Source organism: Pongo pygmaeus, chromosome 2 (assembly GCF_028885625.2).
Source record: "Pongo pygmaeus isolate AG05252 chromosome 2, NHGRI_mPonPyg2-v2.0_pri, whole genome shotgun sequence".
Taxonomy (NCBI): Eukaryota; Metazoa; Chordata; class Mammalia; order Primates; family Hominidae; genus Pongo; species Pongo pygmaeus.
In genome coordinates, this window is record NC_085930.1 from 65,695,548 (window position 1) to 65,717,030 (window position 21,483).

Sequence of the window (21,483 nt, forward strand, 5' to 3'; positions counted from 1 at the left end):
TGTATTTCATGTCATCACTAAAAACACAAGAGCTCTACAGGCACAGCCAGCCTATTCACATAAACTCAAACTGCACCAAATTTTAGCAAATGGAGAAAAAGGTGGATGCCTTCAAATTCAGTGGATGAAGCTATGGAAGTTTGATCTTGAAAATCTCTTAATGTTCTATCTAGTTACAATAGTCATGCAGAAAGAAAGCGAAAAGCACAGTTCATTGAAGATCCCAAGCACACCGGTGGAGGGAAAGTTGGGGGCGGGGATTTAATCTGAGCTTGGGGGGAGGAGAGGAGTTGGGTTTTCTTTTTGTGGTTTTCATTTCTCCCCTGTCCACCCCCCTACTCCCATTTCACCCCACATTATATATTTTTAAAAACACTATCAAACCACCCAGAAGATAGAGTCACACTGGACTTGGGAGAGGCACAATTCTTTTGTACACTGTTGACAAACAGCCCTGGAATCACAAGTTATACAGAGAAAACATAAGTGAGCATTACAAGCACAAACAGGAACAGGTAAACAACCAAGACAGAGGAGCTGACACTGCATAGGAAAAACACAGTCCAGTCAGCATTGAAAGAACGCAGCAAGGGCACCAGTGGGAGGGTCTGTTTCCCTCTCCCCGCTTTCCTTTCGTTTGTTTTTGGCTTAAAATTTCTGCTTTGAAAAATTAACTACCAAACATTTTAAGAAGCTTGGACTTGTTTTGGCCCTACTGCAATGCCATTACAGTCGAGAATATACTGTAAACAACCTTGAGGGGGTGGCCGCTGAGGTGGGGTCTTGCTTGAGTCCGGATCCTTAAGTGTTCCGCTCTGGAAGACAAAAATGCAAGAGATAAAAACAAAACTCCAAGCCACTGAATTCCAAAGAGAAACCATGTGACTCCATGGCAAGGCCGCAGTGGAATCCGGTGGGACCTGGTGGGATCCAGTGGGATCTGGCCATAGGCTTCTGCTGCTCCAGAAACACTTTAAAGGGGATCTTCAGCCTCGGGTGTTGCTGGGGCAGTGTGGGCAGTCTGGGGCTTGGAGCCACTCTGGTAACAATGCCTGAGACCTCTTCAACCCCTTTTTCATTTTCCTCCATTTAGACTCGTTCTTTCTAGAAGCTTTGCGTCCTCTAGCACCACCTGGTTTCTTTTCTGGTTTTCTGGTGCCTGTCCAAATCCAGCTCCCACTCCTACGTACAGGCCTGGCTGTCTAAAGGAAAGGGAGGGCCAACGCCAAACCCCAGAGACACGGTTGGACTATATGTGGCTCTAGGGGCAGGTGAGCAGGAGGGCAGGGGAGGAGTGTATGTGTGCACATGCCCGCGCCCAGCTGGACCTAGTGACTAGCCTAGGCTTGGCTCACTTCTCATCTGGAGTTAACTCCGGAGTGGGATCAGTTCTGGGCCTGACTCAGGAGATCAGATCCACTCTCTGGACTCGGCTGGGAACTCCCAAAAGGAGGGACTGGAAGAAAGGGGTTGTCATTTGTTTCTCAGAACCCTCCTTACCTTAGAGGGAAGGAATAAGACATTAATGTTTGTAACAGCGCTCAAGGCCAGGCTGCTTTTCCCTCCCAAACAGCATGATTACACTTAACCCAACAGCATGGCTCCAATCCCATGCTCCCTCTCCCAGTCGTGATTCTCATTATGCCCTGACGGGATCAAAGACCTGTGCGACTTAGTTTGTCTAATGCTTGTATTAGAGGCAGTGAACGTTTGCAGTCTGAGTTCAGCACAAGGGAAATGCTCTGTGAAGCCTAAAGCCTGCCAAGTGTGCCAATGGTGATGTCAATGAGGGGCTTCCAAGGCAAAGCGGTGGCCAAAAACAAGCATGTCCTCGGTGAGCACCCGCTTCACCGTCAGTGCTCCTCTCCCCTTTTGACGTGCCCCTCAGCCCTACTCCCACATAAAGCTGCTTCTCCTCCTGCTCCCCATTTCCCTTGGGCATCCCATTCTGGCCATTTATCTCCCTGCCTATTATGGCCTGTTTTCAGCTCCACTGCCAGGAAGTGTCACCTTCTCAGTATCACAGTCTTTTAACCTCATTACTCAGAACTGTTCTACTGAGAGGATTTGGCATAGTAGCTGAGAGGGGGGCCTTTGAAATGTCCTCAGTGCCACCACATCAGAGTGCCCATTCTACCATAACCCCCAACCCCCACAAGTCACAGTGAGAACACTATTTCCTTTCCCTTCCTCTGGGGACCTTCTTGGGATCCATAAGGCACAGTCTGAGCCTGACACTGCAATACCCATACACGGGAAGCCAGCTGGAAACCACTCCATCCCATCGGCCTTCAGGACTCCTCCACTTTTCCCTCCTGGTGTCTGAGTCACCATCTTCCCTGGACTAACTTTGGTCAGGCCTTTATCATTTCTTGCTAGAATAGTCTCCTAATTCTTTCATCTCTTTCTTTCCAATCTATCTTCTCTGGGGCCACCTATTATCCTCCTAAACCTTTTTTCTAGTTGTGTCTCTTCTCTAAATCACTTAGAGCTGACATTTATGGAGTGCTTACTGTGTTCCAAGTAACACGGGTGCACTATTGTGCACTATCTTCCTGTACCTCACAGTACCGTATGAGGTATCATCAGCACTCCTGGTTGCTTCAGCATGGTTGGGCTTGCCCTTTCTAGCCTTCTCCCTCCTTTATGTCATAAACAGCTGCTCAGTCCAGGCCTGATCCTCTACTGTTCATTCTCTAGTCTGGCCCATGCCTTCAACACCACAGCCTCTCATGGTCAGAGACAGATACTTAGGTGAAGGACAGAAAAAGTCACAGTTTGTGAAGCTACTGGACTGGCTCTCGCTGGTCTCTCCCCCAGGGCCTCATGCCCAGTACCACTGAAGGGTCCCAATGCATCATCTCAAATGCTAGCCAAGAGCAGCTTACGATGTTCTCCTCCCAGAGAACTGGTATTCCCAGAGAGGGTTACAGAAGACTATGTGGCATAAGAGCAGAACCAGGGCCAGTGGGCACAAAAGCTCTGGGCAGACTTTCACTTACAAGCAGAACTTTCTTTTGTAAAAACAGTGAGATAGGCTGTTTTGGGAGGTAGACGTATGTGTTCACATAGTGGGTAGTGAATGACCTGACAAAGACATCATAGATAATATTCCTTCTTTAAATATGAGATTGACTGGATGAATGCTAAGAATCCTTCCAATCCTGTGAAACTATGATTCCAAGAAAACATTTTAAATCCCATAGATTAAGCTTTAATGGTAGAACTCCAGACACAGGATGAGCTCACAGGGGTGATCATACCATGCAGGCTGGCCTTGTCTTTCCTCAGCCATAGGAATATACATGTAAGACAACCACGGATGAACTAAGCCCAGAAGTGCCCTTCTCCAGGCTTCAGAGGAAGAGCTCCCGGAGGCAGTCCTTTGGGCTGGAGCCCGGGAATATGCTTTGGCCACCCTTGATGGCTCCTAGGAAGCTTCTCTTGGCCCCGGCTCCACTGAGATTGTGTATGGAAGACTTCTCAGGGGCTACGGGAGGCGGGGAGGAGAATTCCCAAGGACTGTCCCTTGCCAGGCTGAGACACCCTGGCTCTACCTACAAGCCTGCTGTCTACTAGGGGCTCTGGGCCTATTCCCTGTGGGGCTTGGCTACCATGGGATCTGTTTCCAGTCACCCAGAGCATCCTGGGATGCCGAATTCCACAGAAGTCTGGCCACTCTGGCGTCACTGCCAAAGTCTGGTGTGGAGCCAGCCCACAGCAGGAACTCATGGCCAGACTGAGAGGCAGTTTTCCTCAGGAAGTTGGATTGATTCAAACAGGTAAGAATGTGAAGTTCAGTGCTTGTGCCTAGCTGTACACAAAATGGAAGGGGAATAAATGACCTTATAGTAGCATTAAAAAAAAAAACCCAGCTGAGTGCGGCTCACTCCTGTAATCCCAACACTGTGGGAGGCCGAGGTGTGCGGATCACTTGAGCCCAGGAGTTCGAGACCAGCCTGGATAACATGATGAAACGCTGTCTCTACAAAAAATACAAAAATTAGGTGGGCATGGTGGCATGTGCTTATAGTCCCAGCTACCCAGAGGGCTGCGGCAAGAGGACAGCTTGAGCCTGGGAGGTGGATGCTGCAGTGAGCCAGGATCACGCCACTGCATTCCAGCCTAGGCAGCAGAATAAGACCCTGTCTCAAAAAAATATATAAATAAATAATAAACCCCAAACAACCTTGGGTTTACAGAGTGACAACAGGCTCAGAGGGTGTCAGTCTGTAATGATGCTGCCAAAAATTGGATGCAGCTGGAGGTATGTCTGTGTCTTGACAAGGGGAAGTGATAGGACCACTGTTCTTTTGGCTGATCAAGCCTCATGAGAGAGCACTGCAACCAGTTCTGGCCACCTCTTAAGGGGGATGCTAGCAGAAAAACATGGGTATATGGAGCAAATAGGATGGTGAGAAGTCTCGAAATGACATCTTTACACATGTGACTTTGGGCAAGTTACTTATCCTGAGTCACAGCTTCCCAAATGGTATAAATGAGGTAACCATGGAAGCACCTAGGGCTTAGTACAAGACTGAAATTAGTCAAATATAAATCTGAATAGTGTCAAGGGCTGGCTTGGGTAGTAGTGAGCTTCCTGGCATGAGAGGTATTTCAGCAGTGCTTGGACAAACTCTGGTCAGGGGGCTCATGTAGCTGCAGGCACATGACTTCTACAGGCCCTTCTGGCTCTAGGCTTCCATGAATTCATTTATGCATTTTTTTTTCAGTTCTTCCGGTGTGTGAGAACTGAGACAAGCCCTTCTTAGCTACAGAGTTCGAGACCAGCCTGGACCAGCTACAGAGTCTTGAACTCAGTAAGACCCTAGGGTTATTGGGCCTGTGCAGAGATGTCTTGCAGGTATAGGCTTTCAGGAGCTTGGCAAGGAGAGTGTGCTGATTCCATCAAAGCTAACTGGGCAGGTATCCTGCTACGCTGAATCCACTGGGCTTAGTGATCGGAGAAGCCAGGGAAAAAGGAGAGAGCTGGTGAAGCTCAAGACTCTTCCTAACTTGGTAGGTCCACCACTTGTTAAGGGAGGAATGCAAGGGTTTTCCTTACATAGAGATATAGAGTCAGAAATGCCCAGCTCATTCCATTCTTACCTTCCCCTCTGCTGATGTGGGAGCACCAAAAGGACATGGTGCACGGTATTGTGGAGAACTCCCTGAATTGGGGCCCAGAAGATCCAGCTCTCCTGCTCAGCAGCTATGTGACCTTGGGCAAGTCAGTTGCCTTCTCTTTGCTGATATGTGAAACAAAGATACATTTGCCAGCCCAAGACATCTTAAATAAGGATTGTTAGGCTTAAACTAAAGAGTGTGCTTTGTAAACTGTAAAGTGTTAGGCAATGTAAGTGAGCATCCTACTATTATTTAAATAATAAATATCAATCCAAAGGAAGGGAGGTCTAATGTTAGAATTTCATGCATCAGCGGAGAAGATGTTGTTGTGTGGTTTCCTGTCACCTGATGCATAGCAGTTTCATGTGTAGGGAATTCTGGTCTGGGTTATACCATGCCTTCTGTATATTGCTTAATTCCAGCAAGGTCCCTGCAGAAATGGTAAATATTAGCTCTTGAGATGATTGGAAAGGAAATCACTGGCCTGCGACAGAAACCACGCCCACGGATGAGGGTTTGTGGGTTTTTGTCAAAGGCAACTTTAAAATGCCATCCTGTGGCTTTCGGCAGACAAGCTGGAGAAAGGAGCTCCTGAAGTCCCAGCAGGATGGAAAGCTGAGGAAAGAAAGACATTGAGTGACTCAACACTTGTGAGCTGTTGGCCTGAGACCAGCTGCCCCAACCAAGGAGGAAGGCTTGTGCTTGCTCAGCATATCTGAGACAGGAAATTGGGAAAGGGTCCCAGGGTCTGGCCCCAGGAAAGAGGCCAGGCCAAGCTCCTTGCCGGACATGCCACAGAACTATTCTGATCAGCTCCCCCAGGCCCCGCTCCCTGGTCTAGGACCCCAGGGAGAATGAGGCAGCGGGAAAGAATGTGGTCGGGAGGTTGTAGGTTTAGTCGGTGCAAAGGGGACCGCATGTTTTGAGGCACCTTGGGATCTTCCTGGGCTTGCCCCTGCAGTCACCAGCGCCCACCTTCCTTCCTCCGAAAGGTTCCAAAAGGTGCCCAGGGATGAGCCGCTTCTCCTTCCCTCCTGGGGGGAGTTGCTTCTCTGCTTGCAGAGCTCATCTGCTGGAGTGGGGCCCTCACATAACCTAGGACCGAAGAAATATCCCATGGGGGCAGTCCCTGAGTCTTCTGGGGGCACTGAGGGGCAGGTCACTCAAGGTCAGAATGTCAGCTTCAAATGATTAAAGATGTCCCTGAAAAGTTAAGACAGTCCCAGAATAGTTAGTTTCTCTTAATAGTCTGTTAAGGGATCTAGTCACTAGTGGCTTTATCTGAACCTGCCCCAAATCTCCTCACATTCTCAGCTTATACTCACTGGGGAAGAAATTTGCTAAAGCCATTCCTGCTGTGGGAAGCAGGAAGGCCTTTCATTTGTCCTAAATTTACCTCTTCTAAGCTCAAGTGAAGCCCTGTCAGTCCCATAACGGGGATCCGAGAACCCTCCCTTACTGGACAGCCCTTTAGACTCCACTTCTCAGAGTGAAGAAACCCCTTCTTAGGCTTGGTCTTCTTGCACTCAGGAGACCTCATATTTTAGAACAGGGGCGGCTAATCTTTTGGCTTTCATGGGCCACACTGGGAGAAGAACTGTCTTGGGCCACACATACACTAACACTAACAATGGCTGATAAGCTAAAAAAATTGCAAAATATCTCATAATGTTTTAAGGAAGTTTATGAATTTGTGTTGGGATGCATTCAAAGCCATCCTGGGCTGCAGGTTAGACAAGCTTGTTTCAGAGCCTTTGTGGCTGGAAAAACCTAGCTGGAAATGTTTTCTGTTTCTCTTCATATCAGAGAACCAGTACAAAAAAGGACTGGTAGAATGTCCCACCAGACACCAGAGGTTATTCAGCCTCAGTCCTTCAATTCTGAATTCTCATCACAGCCTCTCCCAGGTCCCGTGGCTGCACACAGTCTGGATTTCAGCATGTCAGGCTTGGAAGGAGATTTTATAAGTTACCTGCTCCAACAGCCCCAGTCCCCAGCCCTCCTCTTTCACCATGTGCCTTACAAGCTGCTCATCCTGCTCCTGCTTGAACATCAGCAACAATGTGGCAGCCACGTGCCGTTTCTGAGTGTTAGAGAGTTTACTCCCTACACTGGGTCAAAACCTGTCTTCTAACAGATTTGCCCTTTGGAATCAGTTCTACCCCATGGCAGCATCAGAGAGCTAAAGATATTAATTAATGCACTCATTGAGATGTCTGCTATTCAACTGCAATTCCTTTAACTTTTACTCATAGCACAGATTTGCCAAATGCCTCAACCTCCTGGTTTCTCTCCTCTGAGCACATTCTGATTGGAGTTAGAGTTTGTCCTTGTTATACTGTGACCCTCAGACTGGAAACATTTCAGATGTGCTCTGATCAGCTCAGGGTAGGAGAAGAGGTTCACCTTCATTCTGGACACCAAATGTATATGAATGCTTCCAAAGAATAAGTCTTAGAATCATTCCCCATGGGTCTAACCCACCAGCCAAACAGGAAGCCAGCTCTGTGGCATAAATGAGGGGCACTGAAGAGAGACCAGTTCCCACCTCAGCCCGTCAGTGTCTGAAATTCCTGCATGAGCAATTCAGCCTTCTGGCTCTGAAGAATTTTACAGGAAAATAAAAAGAGTGGAACCAGTATAATGAGAAATGAAAAAAACATTAGCCACATGAAGGAGAGGATCAGATGCCACCTCTACTGGCATGGCCTGAAAGCTTTGTCCCCCTGAAGTTCTCTCCCTGTTTCTTGGGAGTCTGAGGAGCAGCCCACACCTCACCAGAGCCCTAGGATGCAAGGCCCAGCTCAGATCCTAGACAAGAGACCCCAAAAATCAGTGAATGTATAGGAGGGGTGGCGGGAAGGCAGTGGTACAGGGAAGAAACTCTGCAGGTATAGAGCCTAGAGGCTTTGGCCATCAGTGGCCACCAGGGGTCACTGCCACCTCGAGAACAGTCTCCCTAAAGCATTTCAGAGTCGATGTACAGAGGGTCAGTTGCTGCTGCTGACCCTCACAGCAGCCCGCAAGCTGGCAGCCTGGCCAGGCTGAGGCCAAGCTGTCATCAACCAGATCAGGCTTTGCCACTCACCTCCCTGCTCTTGGTGACATGGCCAGTGCTTCTTATGCCCCTTCCTCTATTCCTTTGAAATGTGTACAGCAGCTGGCTTGGGCCCACCACCATGTCTTTGCTCTTTGCTTTCTATAATCAATCCATCCCAGGCTAGAGGTTAAGGTGTACCCTCTAATCACCATCCTCACCCCCAAGCCCCAGCTCCCTGTCCCCACTTTAGGTGTTCCTCTAGAATCAAATAAATGAAAGCACTAATGGTGGAGCTAAGGACAACGATAGAGAAGGAGAAACAGAGAAGGGTAGACAAGCGGCTAGCCACAAGTCTGTCCTGGCCTTGGTCTAGAATTCTGGGCAGGAGCAGCTCCTAGGGCTTATGACTCAGACCAGAAGCTCTTTCAGCCTGAGCTTCCACAGCCACAGAAGAAAGAGGCCAGCAACAGGTGCCTGTGAGGAATGGTGACAATGCCTGTGAGCAAGTTAATGACAACACCTAAGGGCTGAGCTGGCCATGCAAAATCCTGGCTGGGATGCAGGTAATGTTCTTCGGTTCACATTCTTTCCACTTGCACACTGCCAAGATCATCCATAGGATCCTGACATCAATCCAATAGGCTAATAGGGCTATTAAAGATGCCTATTCCAAATGGTGAACTCACTCAACAGATATGTATTACAATGGCACATCAAAGGGAGTGGGGCAGGAGTGGTTTGCTTGGTGGGAAGAGTATTTTATCAATGTCATTTGTATAGAATTGCTATCATATGTTGACAATAAAAAGCAGGCCAACTTAGTTTTGTTATTTTAAAAATTTTCTATAGCCAACTGATTGCACCTGGGCAAACCACTCTCACCTGCCTCCCCTTGGTACACCCTTGATGTATTTAATGGCTACTAGGTGCTAGATACTGTGGCCCTAGAGATACAGCCATAAACAAGTCTGTACTCTTGAGAACCTTACATTTTAGTAGAACAGACAATGAAATAGACAAGAATAATCTCAACTGGTAGTAAGTGCTATGCAGAAAATTAAAGAAGGGAGAGTGGGTAGCCAGTGAGTAGGTGGCAGCTTTGGATTGGACAGTTGAGGAAGTCTCAGTTATACTATTAAGGAAAAGCCAGTTATGGCCGGGTGCGGTGGTTCACGCCTGTAATCCCAGCACTTTGGGAGGCCAAGGTGGGCAGATCACGAGGTCAGGAGATCGAGACCATCTTGGCCAACATGGTGAAATCCCGTCTCTACTAAAATACAAAAAATTAGCCGGGCGTGGTGGCGTGTGCCTGTAATCCCAGCTATTCGGGAGGCTGAGGCAGGGGAATCGCTTGAACCTGGGAGGCGGTGGTTGCAGTGAGCTGAGATGCACCACCGCACTCCAGCCTGGTGACAGAGCAAGACTCTGTCTCAAAAAAAAATGCAAAACTAAGAGGGAAGAGCATTTCAGAGAGAGAGCACAGCCTAATACAAAGGCCCTTACCAGTGTGGCTAGGGCACAGTGAGCAACAGTTAGGATAGTACAAGGGAAAGAGGCAGGTAGGGGCCTACATAAATTGCTAGGGAAAAACAGTGTTGAGGGGACAGGATTAAGGGAAAAAACTAGAGTTCTGCTTTGGCTGTGTTATATTTAGGGTGCCTTTAAGATATGCAAGTAAGGATGTCAAGCAAGAGTTAGAAATGTGAGTCTGGAGTTTGAAGGGGTGGTTAGGGCAGAAGATAGATACAGGCTGGCCAAGACCAGCAACAAATGTACATTGACCAAGTTCTGGGGCACTGATGTTTAGACACTCAACAGAAGTGGAAGAATCAGCAAAGGAGGCCAAGAAGGGGAAGCCAATGATGCAGAATGAAAACCAAGCGATGGTGGGGGGCGGTCTCCGGGGCCTAGAAAATAGTGTTTAGAGGAGGGAGTAGTCAACTGCGTCAAATGCTACTGAAAAGTCTGTAAGATAAGAACAAAAGTGACCACTGGACTCAGTGACATGGAGATGACTTTTTTTTTTTTTTTGAGACAGAGTCCCGCTCTGTCACCCAGGTGCAGTGGTGCAATCTTGGCTCACTGCAACCTCCGCTTCCCGGGTTCAAGTGATTCTCCTGCCTCAGCCTCCCAAGTAGCTGGGATTACAGACACCTACCACCACGCTGAGCTAATTTTTGTATTTTTAGTAGAGACGGGGTTTCACCATATTGGCCAGGCTGGTCTCGAACTCCTGACCTCGTGATCCACCTGTCTTGGCCTCCCAAAGTGCTGGGATTACAGACGTGAGTCACTGCGTCTAGCCTCATGGAGGTGACTTTGACAAGGGAAATTTCAGTGGGATGGTGGGAGCGGGATGCTGACTAGACAGGGTAGGAGAGAAAATGTGGTAAAAGGGAGACGGTGACTAAAACAACTTTCCAATAATCTTTTGGAAAAAGAGAAATTGATGGTGGAGAAGAGAGCAGATACTTGAAAACAAAAAGGAGATGGAATCTAGGTCACAAGTGGAGGGTGAGCCTTAGAGCTGATTCATGTGGGTGGAGGTGCAGATAAGTGGGTGGATGTGATAGCAGGGACACGAAGATAATCTAGTTTGACAGCTCCATAGTCCTGGACTCATGATGGCTGAAATGTCTGCTCAACTGTAACCAAAGAAAATGTGCTATTATCTAGAAGAAATGGGAGGTGGGAATATGACCAGTACAGTCATGGCTTTAAGCTCGAGTTGTGGCATTTTGACAAGTGTGGCCGACTGTTGGGTGTCTTCTGCCTTCTAGGTGGCCTGAGGTGAAGGCACAAGGCTCAGGAGGAAGCCAATAGAGGTTACCAGAAGATACCATCTGAGAAATGGTGATGACCTCTGTGAATTCAATAGTCCTAAGGCTATTAACTAATTTTAAGCACATACTCTGCATTTCCATGTTAGTCAATGGAAATGCAGATCAATAAGGCATAGTCCTTGCCCACATGGGCTGAAAGTATTTGAGAAACATTTGCTATATTAACTAATCATGTGTATAGTAAAGAATTTGGCTTTTCCCTAAGAGAATTCTGGCCTTTGTCTTTGGCTCCTCAGAAGTAACCGCTACACTCTTGGAGTTTCTGGAGTGATAGGAGTGTCTTTGTCACTCACAGTGGGCCCCTCAGGCCACATGGTATTATTCTGACCTCCAAGGAGGGAGGAGCCAGAGGCTGAGTTCAACCAGGTGATCAATCAGTCATGCCTACATCATGAAGCCCCAATAAAAACTGTGAACACTGAAGCTCAGAGGAGCTTTCCTGGTTGTTAATCCTCTATGCATATTGTCACATATCAAAGCCAGGAGGGGAATGAGTCCTAACTAATTGAAGCTTTGTGTTTGAAACCCTCCCAAATTCTGCTCTACACATCTTCCTTTGGCTTAGTTTTGACCTGTATCCGTTCCCCATAATATACTGTAACTGTGAGTATAATAGCTTTCAGTGAGTTCTGTGAGTTCTTCCAGAGAACTGTCAAACCTGAGAGTGGTTTTAGGAACTTCCTGAACTTTCAGGTGATGTTAGCAGTGAGGGTGTTATGGAGAATTGTGCCTTCAGACTCTGCAGTTTGGCTAACTCCAGGTTTTATGTGGCCTTAGAATTGAAAGGGATCTAGACATCAACTAATTCAACTCCATTTTATAGGTGAGGAAACAGAGGTCTAGAGATGGGAAGTAACTTGCCCAAGGTCACATAATGTTATAGCAGAGTGAGGATTAGCCCTTGTGTGTCCTGACTCTCAGCATGGTATGCATTCCACAATATCCTTTGGATATGAATGTAAGGCTGAGCAAAGAAAAGCTTATCCTTGAGTCAAACTGACTTTGCTACACGGAATTTCTGCAATAGATGCTATATTTAGGGAGCTTATTCCTTGCTATGTTTTCTGCCTTGACTCTGACACATTGTAGATTTCTCTTACAAAATGTTTAAGCTACAACATTTAATGTTTATAAAATAAGGGGCTTATATCAAAGAAGGGCTAATGCTTTTTGTGGGGTAGAAAATTTTGTTCTATAAATTATCTCTTTGCTTAACTTTTATACTTTAGATACCATTTTTGTATAATATGGATTGTCTTGCTGAAAGTGATCTTAGTGTGTTCAACCTTTAATTTTACACACAAAGATGCTGAGGCACAGAAATGCGAATAAACCTACCCAAGGTCACCTGGTGAAGCAGTGGCAAGGACAGGGCTAAATGCAGGTCTCCTGACTCTTAGCACGGCCTTTACTTTAGTTCAGAATGACTTTCCTTGTAGAAGGCCATGAAAGTTTACACTTTTATAAGTACTTAAGGGCCCTTCACAGAATCCCAGAGCAGCCCATTCTGTCTGGGTAATGTCAGGTTCTCTTACCCTGTCATAAATTCTTTAAGATACTACCAGATGTTCTCTGTTTTTCTCAGTATTAAAGGGAAGAAGGGACTACTTGTCACTCTTCTGCTAGAGCAGGGACAAGCAGTAACCTGGTTCACAGATTCACTCTCATTATCTAGTGTGGACTAAAAGGTAGAACTAGGATTCAAATATCTCTATTCCATCACATTTACAAAATCATAAAATCTCACCATAGGCTTGATATTTTTTTAACCATAAAAATCTTTTTATCACCTCTAGTTAAATATAGTAATTAAATAGTGGGTTTGTATCTCTAACAGGCAATTAACTTTTGTTTTCCTAGTTACCCTACCGTGATCCTCTAGTAACTAAAACACTCATAAGAGCTAATATATAACATCCCACCGTACAGGGCTATTCTCAACTCAGATACCCAGAAAGAGTCAGGGTTCACATTTATTAGCCCAGAAGTTCCCATTTATCGAGATCAGTGAAGATGGAAGTATTCTACTCAAAGAAATTTTCAGAGCACAAAAAGTCTCTAGATATCAGTGGGGAAACTTGAGATCCAGAGAGGGAACTGACTTATCAATTGTACACTGTTTTATGTGCTGGTCACAAAGCTAATAAATGGAGAGTCTAGGATTCAAATTTAGGTAGTTCTCACTTCAAAGCCCACACTCTGAATCACTATTCTATTCTACCTCCCTAACTGTTTAAAGTTGGATTTTGAAGGAAAGATATCCGAGAGAATTCTCATTAATAAATAATAAAACTTGAGACCAAGAAAGGCTAGTCATTTCTCTGCAAACTTACACAGCTATTTAGAGGAAGAGCTAGACTTAAGATTCAGTTTTTGATTCATTGTCCCAAGTTCTTCCCATTTCATAATATAAACATTTAGTGGAGTTTGGGGATACTTTTGAAAGATGAGATACCTCTTGCATGGGAATAAAGACCTTTCCCTGCCACAGGGCCTGATGTTTCACAAAACTTTAGTGTGGATTTCCCACTAGACCCGCAGCTGGAATGCTGTTGCCATGAGTGTGATTGGCCATGAGTCATGCGCTACAGCCAACTGAAGAAGGCCACTTCTCTCTTAGGAAAGAAAGATTTCCAATTTTGAGTTTTGCCTTGCCACTCTCTCCCAGAATGAGGGACCTGACTCTCCCCTTTCCAGACCAGCATATTTCTCAGAAAGACTTCCTTATTTACGAAGATAGCAGGCTCAACACAGTGAAGCAGTGAATAGACAGTAAGTGATGTGACCCAGCTCTTCCTCAAATACCTCTCAGTTTAAAAACAGGAGCATCCTGAGTCCCAGGAGAAACTGGCTCTGGTTCCCTGGAGACTTCAGGTTCATATGAAAGGGATCCAGTGCTCCTCTGGTTAATTATATAATTGATACTGCAGATTGCTTAGAAGGCCCCTATAAGGGGTGGTGAAAGATAATCAGGCCTCCAGGGGAAACGGAAGGGAAGAGGGAGATGTCTCCTTTGATCCCATTTAGGCCTGTGGGCATCTGGCCTGTACTCCATTCTTTAGCCACCAACATCTAGAGCAGTGGGCTTGGGAATGGTTCTTGGCTCTGCTATGTCTCTTCCTAGCTGCTTACCTGTGGCTGCTGGGTTGTTAGGGGTCTCTGAGGAGACAGGGCAGGAGTCCTGGACAGCAGCTGGTTCATCTTGCTGATGACTAGTTCGGTGATGAGTTGCCTGTCCTCCACCTGATGTTCCCCAATCAGTGGCATGCTACAGTCCATGACCTGGTGGGAGATGTGTCCCAGGTGAGGAAAGGGGTCTGGAAACATAAAAGGCCTGGTACAATCTTTCAGAATGGATAGGAATTAAGCCAGCAGAGATGGATTGGAGACGAAGCAGGAATTCTTGTCTTCAGCTGGAAGTGTGATCATTTGCAGAAATAGGATCTTTGTCCCTTCCTTCTACAAACCTTTGCTTCAGGTCTTTTCCCCAACCTTTACCCATGCCAGGGCTCAATGAGACTGAAAACTGCTGGATGAAGGTAGCCAGAAGAGGTAGAAAGCAAGGAGAGGGTAGAGCCTCAGGGCGCAAAAGTTTGCAGACAGGGGAGCAGGTAGATGTGAAAGGCATCCCCTTAAATCTCTGATTAGGAGCATGTGCTTTTCATCTCTGTTACTTTTCACCCACAGAATCTCTCTCCAAGCACGCTCTGCTCACTAAATGACCAGGTTCATCCCTTTGTACCTGAACTGGGATGCCCTCCCTTTTCACCACCAATCCTGATTCTTCCTGTACCTCAAGGCTCAGATCAATGTTTTCCTCCTTTAGGAAGTGTCTGCCTCACAGACTCCATAGTCCAACTTTCTCAATTATGGATGAGAAAACAGGGGCCCACCTAGTGAGGAGAGGTGTGACCATTTAGAAGGTTATAGACCACGCAGGAAATGAGATAGATTCTGAATTTGAAGCCTACTTTGGGCTCCTGACACCAATATCCTGGAAATACCACCAACTCCTAGCAAGGAGCCTTTCCTGCTCCCAGCCAGATTGGGTAGGAATGTGTGTGAAGGATTCATACTGCCACTGGTTTTCCTTTACAACAGGAAAAGGGAGTCGGCAAAGTTGTGTTAGAGGACCAGGCTGAGTAGTGTCTCCAAGGCTCAGAGAGACACTAAGAAGAATCTCCTGCATCTGGTGCCCGGCTGAGACACTGATTCACTCTGTGGTCTTGGGCACATGCTCATGGTGTTAGGCCTCAGTTTCCTCACCTGTAAAATGAGCAGGTTGGACAGAATGACTCCCAAGGGTGGCTTTCTGAGACAGAGAATGGTAACATCACCACAGTCTTCACAGAGGAATGGCTAGGATCCCATCAACCCATATCCAACATCTTTTACCCACAGCGTGGGTCAGCCTAGCAGGTTGGAAACAATAGCTACCCACTGATCTTGCTAGAACATTTCCATGGTTCAGGAGACTCTAAATTAAAGGCAGTCTGAGCTGCCCACATGGTTCTTAAGCCTTAGGAGTTACCTCTTACTGCTAGGTCCAGACTTACCTCAAAAATGTAGTCTTTCCCATCTTTGCCATGTACAGCTTTGACGGCACAGATGTCCAGGCCACCAAACATCTCAGAGCAGGTGTCCACCCACAGTTTGTACCTGGAGGTGATGGGAAGGTGTCCTGAAGCTGGGACAATTCGTTCACCACAAAGCTTGCTTGCCAGTCAGGCTCTCCTTGCTGCCTCCATCTCTCCCACCTCCCATCCCCACTGCTCCCTCCATCTACCTGTATCAAGCACATACCCTTATTTACAGCACCCTCCTCCATCTGTTTTCCAGATTCTACCCATTTTTGCAGGCCCAAAGCAGTTCTCACCACCTCTAGAAGGCCTCCTTGGCTATTCCAGCCCATGCCAATTACTCCTGTCTTGGAGCTTCTATGGTATGTACAGTCATCTTTTCCCATAGGCTGTTAGAAGAAGCCATGCTACTTCTTGACCACTTGCTGCTTAGAAACTTCTTCCACCAGATACTCCAGGTCATCAATCCTAAATTTAGCCTTCCATAAATCCCTAGGGCATGGACACAATGCGGCCAAGTTCTTTGCTATGGAGTGGCAAGGGTGACGTTTGTTTCAGTTCCCAACAAGTTCCTTATTTCCATCTGAGACCTGTCAGCCTGGCCTTCACTGTACATATTTTTATCAGCATTTTGGTCACAACCACTTAACCAGTCTCTAAGAAGTTCTGAACTTTCCCTCGGCTTCCTGTCTTCTTCTGAGCCCTTCAAACTCTTCTAACCTCTGCCTCTTACCCAGTTCCAAAGCCAATTCCACATTTTCAAGTATCTTCATAGCAACACCTCAGTCCTTGATTAGTCTGTTTTGTGTTGCTATAAAGGAATACTTGGGGATAGGTAATTATAAAAAAAAAAAAAAAAAAAAAAAAAGATTTATTTTGGCTCATGGTTCTGCAGACTGTACAAAAAGCATGGTGCCAGCATCTCCTTCTGGTGAGGCCTCAGGAAGCTTTTACCTATGGTATGTGCAGTCTTTATCTCTATCATCTATCTCTATCATCAGTCCTGCCTGATCTTGTTAAATGGGATACTTGGGCCTTTTGTGTTTTATCTGTCCGGTTTGCTCCATGACTCCCTTTGGACAGAGCTTAATTCCTAAACTTCTTCATCTAAGGAAGCCTCCCTCTCACTGGGCTGGAAACTGGACTCCTTCTCTCACTCACCTGTCTGACATGGCGATCTGCTCCAGCATTGCAGAGCCAGTGTTCGTCTTCCAGTTCCCTGAGATCGATGTCCTCCTGCAACAAGATACCATCAGGATAGGACAGGCAGTGAGCCACACCAGCAAGAGGAGGGCATGAAACTTTACAGAATTTTAGCTCACTGTTGCTTTCCACACCTGCTTCTCCCACAAATAGCCCAGGGGTCTGTCTGCTGAGTCTAGAGCCTGGGTGCCTCTGCCAAATCCCCACCTGCAATACCCTCCTCCTCTCTACAAGGGTCTTGCCCAGACAGCTCTGGCTCCACAGAGCCTTCCCTGATCTCTCAACTGGATGACTTTTTACTGTCCTTAGAACTTCTACAGGACTTTGCTTCTGCCTGATTTTCAATCTTAAATCTACTTTTTATTTTAGTTTTTGATCTCAGTCCTAAGCTTAGATTTTTCCACAAGCCTAAAAACCACTTGAAGGTACATATCGTGTCTTGTGTTCCCAGAAGCCTACCCATTCAGTATCTATACTTACTTGATACATACAAACTGAATTCCATCGATCCTGAAACTCCTGCAGGGTTCTTTATGAATATCTCCCAATGTCTTCCTTACTGGCTCACTCATTCATTCATTCAGTATTAACTTCTGAAGGCCACTATAATATTAGCAATGTGACTCTGGGGAAGTCAATTAACTCTTCAGGGTTAAGTTGCCTTGTCTGTCAAATGGAGCCGATGGCATCAAGCCATCAGCTTCTTCTCTGCTGTGCCCACGGCACCCTCCATCCATGAATATGTGTTAGTGCCAACTAGTCTTAGACTAAATAGGAGGTGGATTACTTGGTTTCTGGTTCTGGATTTGCTCTTGATGGGCTGGGTGACCTCCATAGAGTCATTTCACCCCTCTGAGCCTGTTATCTGTTAACACAGGGCTGTCAGAAAGACCAATTGATACAGGTTTAAATTAACTATAAACACCCAAAATATGTCTTTTTAATTATCAGCCTTCACCCAGACACAGTCAAGAGGAAGGAGATAGCCTAGGGGACAGAAGAGTCCTGGTTACACCGTCGACAGAGCCCTTCATGTGCTGCCCTTACCATTCAATACTGTTAGAGTGTGTCCTCCCCAGAGACCTGATTTCAGACACTGAGGAACCTAGATATATGGCTCATTTTTCGGAACCACGAGGTGGCCCCATGAGTTAACGAACAGGGTCACAACAGTCCTTATGCTTGGACAGTACTGACTGCTTTCCAAGGTGCCTCCTCACCAAACCCCTCATTTCAAACCCCCCGTTGTGAGCAGGCTGAAATTCTTGCCCCTGCTTGACAGATAAGAAGAGTAAGACTCAGAAAGGTTAGAGGACTTGTCCGAGATTATATATCTAGTCCAAATAGGTATGAGATAAAAGTCCAGGAATCTTGGTTTCCTCACATGATGTGCTTTTCCCTACACTCCACTACCTAATTCAGGAAAGGCAAAGAAACAAACTACTGAGTGGCTGGCAAAACCCGAGTAGAAACACGAAGACAGAATCATAATAAAAATAACCCTGTCTTCTTAACATTCATGGTTTACAAATGTGTCCCTGTGACCAGACTGCACAAGGCAGGGGCAGAGAGTCACTCACTTTCATGTCCCCAGCACAGAGCCATGGCACATAATAGAGTCTCACAAACTTTGGATTTGTACACTGACTCCCACTATTTTCAGGTTGCATACCGAACTCAACCTGAGCCAAAATTCATTTTACAATTCTATCTGTAGGTGTTAACTTTCTTCCCACGATGTTTCCTTGGTTTATCAGGATATTCCCACTGCCCTGATGCATATACAATGTGAAACACTGTTTCATCTATAGGCTCATTTATTTCATTAATAGTAGTAATATTAATAATTTTCATAATCTGAGAAGGCTTCACTTCAAAATGAGAAGTCTCAGTAGTAGAAACTTTCAATCACAAATTTTGAATGACTTCATGGCTGCCCATCACCATATCATACATCTGAAGGACCCACTTACACAAATACTGAAAATGAGAAAGTTAGGGCCAGACGCGGTGGCTCATGCCTGTAATCCCAGCACTTTGGGAGGCCAAGGCAGGTGGATCACGAGGTCGGGAGATCGAGACCATCCTGGTCAACATGGTGAAACCTCATCTCTACTAAAATACAAAAAATTAGCCAGGCGTGGTGGTGGGTGCCTGTAGTCCCAGCTACTCAGGAGGCTGAGACAGGGGAATTGCTTGAACCAGGGAGGCGGAGGTTGCAGTGAGCTGAGATTGTACCACTGCATTCCAGCCTGGTGGCAGAGCGAGACTCTGTCTCAAAAAAAAAAAAAAAAAAAAGAAAAGAAAAAAAGGAAGAAACTGGGTTTCAAGCCAGTCCCATAACCTCTATGACTTTTTCAACATTTAAGATATCAGAAAAAATATTATATAACCCTGTTGATTTATAGGTTAAAATCCTTTTTGAGTGGAAGATAACATCATCCTTACATTTTCATGGCACTTTAAAGTTTGCAAAGCTCCCCAACACTTCACACCATTCTCTAACAATGGGATGCAGGGCATAGATCCATACAGGTTACCTGGGGCATGTGGGAGCAAAGGGGACACTGAGAGGCCATTCTCTAGACCCAAAAATCATCTGACCTCCACAGCTGACCCACATTACTGCCTACTGCAGATGGAGGCAGGAATGGTACCTTCTTCACACCAAAGTGGCTGTCTCTGGATCTCCACGGTGATTGCTGGGGTAGGCGAAAAGAATCCCAAGCCTGATCTTGGCTGCTGCTAAGTAAATTCCTTCTTCTGAGAGCAGGAATACAGCCACAAGTTTGGGGAAGAAGTGTGGTGAAGAGAAGCTAAGAGGGCCTAAACATTTCTCCAAATAACTGATGGTCCCTTGCACACAAAAAAGTAAGTAAATGTTATCTAAAGCTTCTCTGGTCACCCACCCTTCATCAGTGTTTTAGAATTCTGTTTTTTCATGCTTCAGTTTAAGTTTTTGAAACCCTAACCCTTAAAAATTAGGTGTCTTCTTTTAAGGATCAAGACACTTTTACTCCACTGTTGTCATTAATGTTTTGTGTTTATTTAGGGGATTTTAAAATTAAAAGATAGGTAATCTGCTTTCCTAGGTGCCTGAAGGTAAATATTTTTTCACTTCTTTCAGCAAGTTTTTATAATGGTTTTTAAATTATTCTGTCTTAGATTGTGCATATTTCTTTTCTTTTTTTGAGACAGGGTCCCACGTCACTCAGGCTGGAGTGGTGCAATCACAGCTCACTGCAGCCCGATCTCCCAGGCTCAAGTTATCCTCCCACCTCAGACTCCTAAGTAGCTAGGACTACAGGCAAGCACCACCACATCCAGCTAATTTTTGTATTTTTTGTAGAGATGGGGTCTCACCATGTTGCCCAGGTTGGTCTTGAACTCCTAGGCTCAAGCAATCTGCCTGCCTTGGCCTCCCAAAGTGCTGGGATTACAGATGTGAGCCACCACACCCGGCCACATTGGGCATATTTCTAAAGCAATCCTAAATTATTTTCTGGAAGCAGAAGACTATAAATATAAAATTGTAAACTAAAAAAGTACAAATCTAGACAATAAGGTAAAAGGTAAAAAAAAATTCTATGCCTCAGTTTTCCATAAAGGTTCTTCCCTGAATACTTATTGGGTGCCTATTAACGTTTCTGCTGCTATACATGGTAATGGAGATGCAGAGATGATTCCATCATTCTTGTTCACAAGGAGCTCAGAGTCTGGAGGAGGAGGGTGACACAAAACACATGTGTGGCAAGTGCTAACCAAGAGGTCTGTGAAGGGTGGTATGGGACAGGAGTGCAGGGAGGGGGCCTAACTCACTCCAGGGGTGGGGAGTGTAAGTAGTGAAAAGGGGGGTAAGAGAAGAAAAACAGACACAGGTGGGGAAGGGAAAGGGAAGGCTGCTCAACCTTGAAGTCTGCTGACGTCCTGAGTGACCAAAATCAAATCTATATATTAATAATGTTCTTTCTTTGTAAAGAAAACACCACTGTAAACTTTTTCTTTTTTTTTGAGACAGAGTCTTGCACTGTCACCCAGGCTGGAGTGCAGTGGCGCGATCTCGGCTCATTGCAAGCTCTGCCTTCCGGGTTCATGCCATTCTCCTGCCTCAGCCTCCTGAGTAGCTGGGACTACAGGCACCCACCACCACGCCCAGCTAATTTCTTTGTATTTTTTAGTAGAGATGGGGTTTCACCATGTTAGCCAGGATGGTCTTGATCTCCTGACCTCGTGATCCGCCTGCCTCGGCCTCCCAAAGTGCTGGGATTATAGGCATGAGCCACCGTGCCCGGCCCACTGTAAACTTTTTTAAGTGGGGGATTAATATTTCCAAAATTGGAATTATAAGCCACTTGCATTTTATGTGTATTATGGAAAGTCAGGTAGTTTTGAAATCTTTTCCTTTACTAAATTCTAATGCAGGAAATGTTTAACTTTCCATCCTGGCAAATGGACACAGTTATAGAGAAGTCATGCACTGGGCTTTTAATGCTCTGTAGCATTTTCAGTGCTGGATATTTATATCAGGAACTTTTTAACTTTGTGCTGTGGCAGTCTGGGGAAGCCTATGGATTCCTTCCAATGAACACGATATATAAGATGTGTAACTGTATAAGATAGAGTACATGGGATCCCAGAGCTACCCAATTAGAGTTATCAAAAATATTAAACAAATCTGTGATTAGTAAAA

At 45.8% G+C, this 21,483-nt stretch overlaps 1 protein-coding gene across 1 annotated transcript in view; it reads right to left on the reverse strand.

Moving 5' to 3' along the window:
* SYN2 (synapsin II) overlaps nucleotides 1-21,483 on the reverse strand; it is a 188,650-nt gene that overhangs the window by 7,587 nt on the left and 159,580 nt on the right. The window contains exons 8-11 of the mRNA XM_054480371.2: nucleotides 16,752-16,826; nucleotides 15,567-15,669; nucleotides 14,143-14,292; nucleotides 755-815 (exon numbers count right to left, since the gene is read on the reverse strand). Of these exons, the coding sequence (XP_054336346.1) occupies nucleotides 755-815; nucleotides 14,143-14,292; nucleotides 15,567-15,669; nucleotides 16,752-16,826 (389 nt within the window). The remainder of the gene's footprint in view (nucleotides 1-754; nucleotides 816-14,142; nucleotides 14,293-15,566; nucleotides 15,670-16,751; nucleotides 16,827-21,483) is intronic.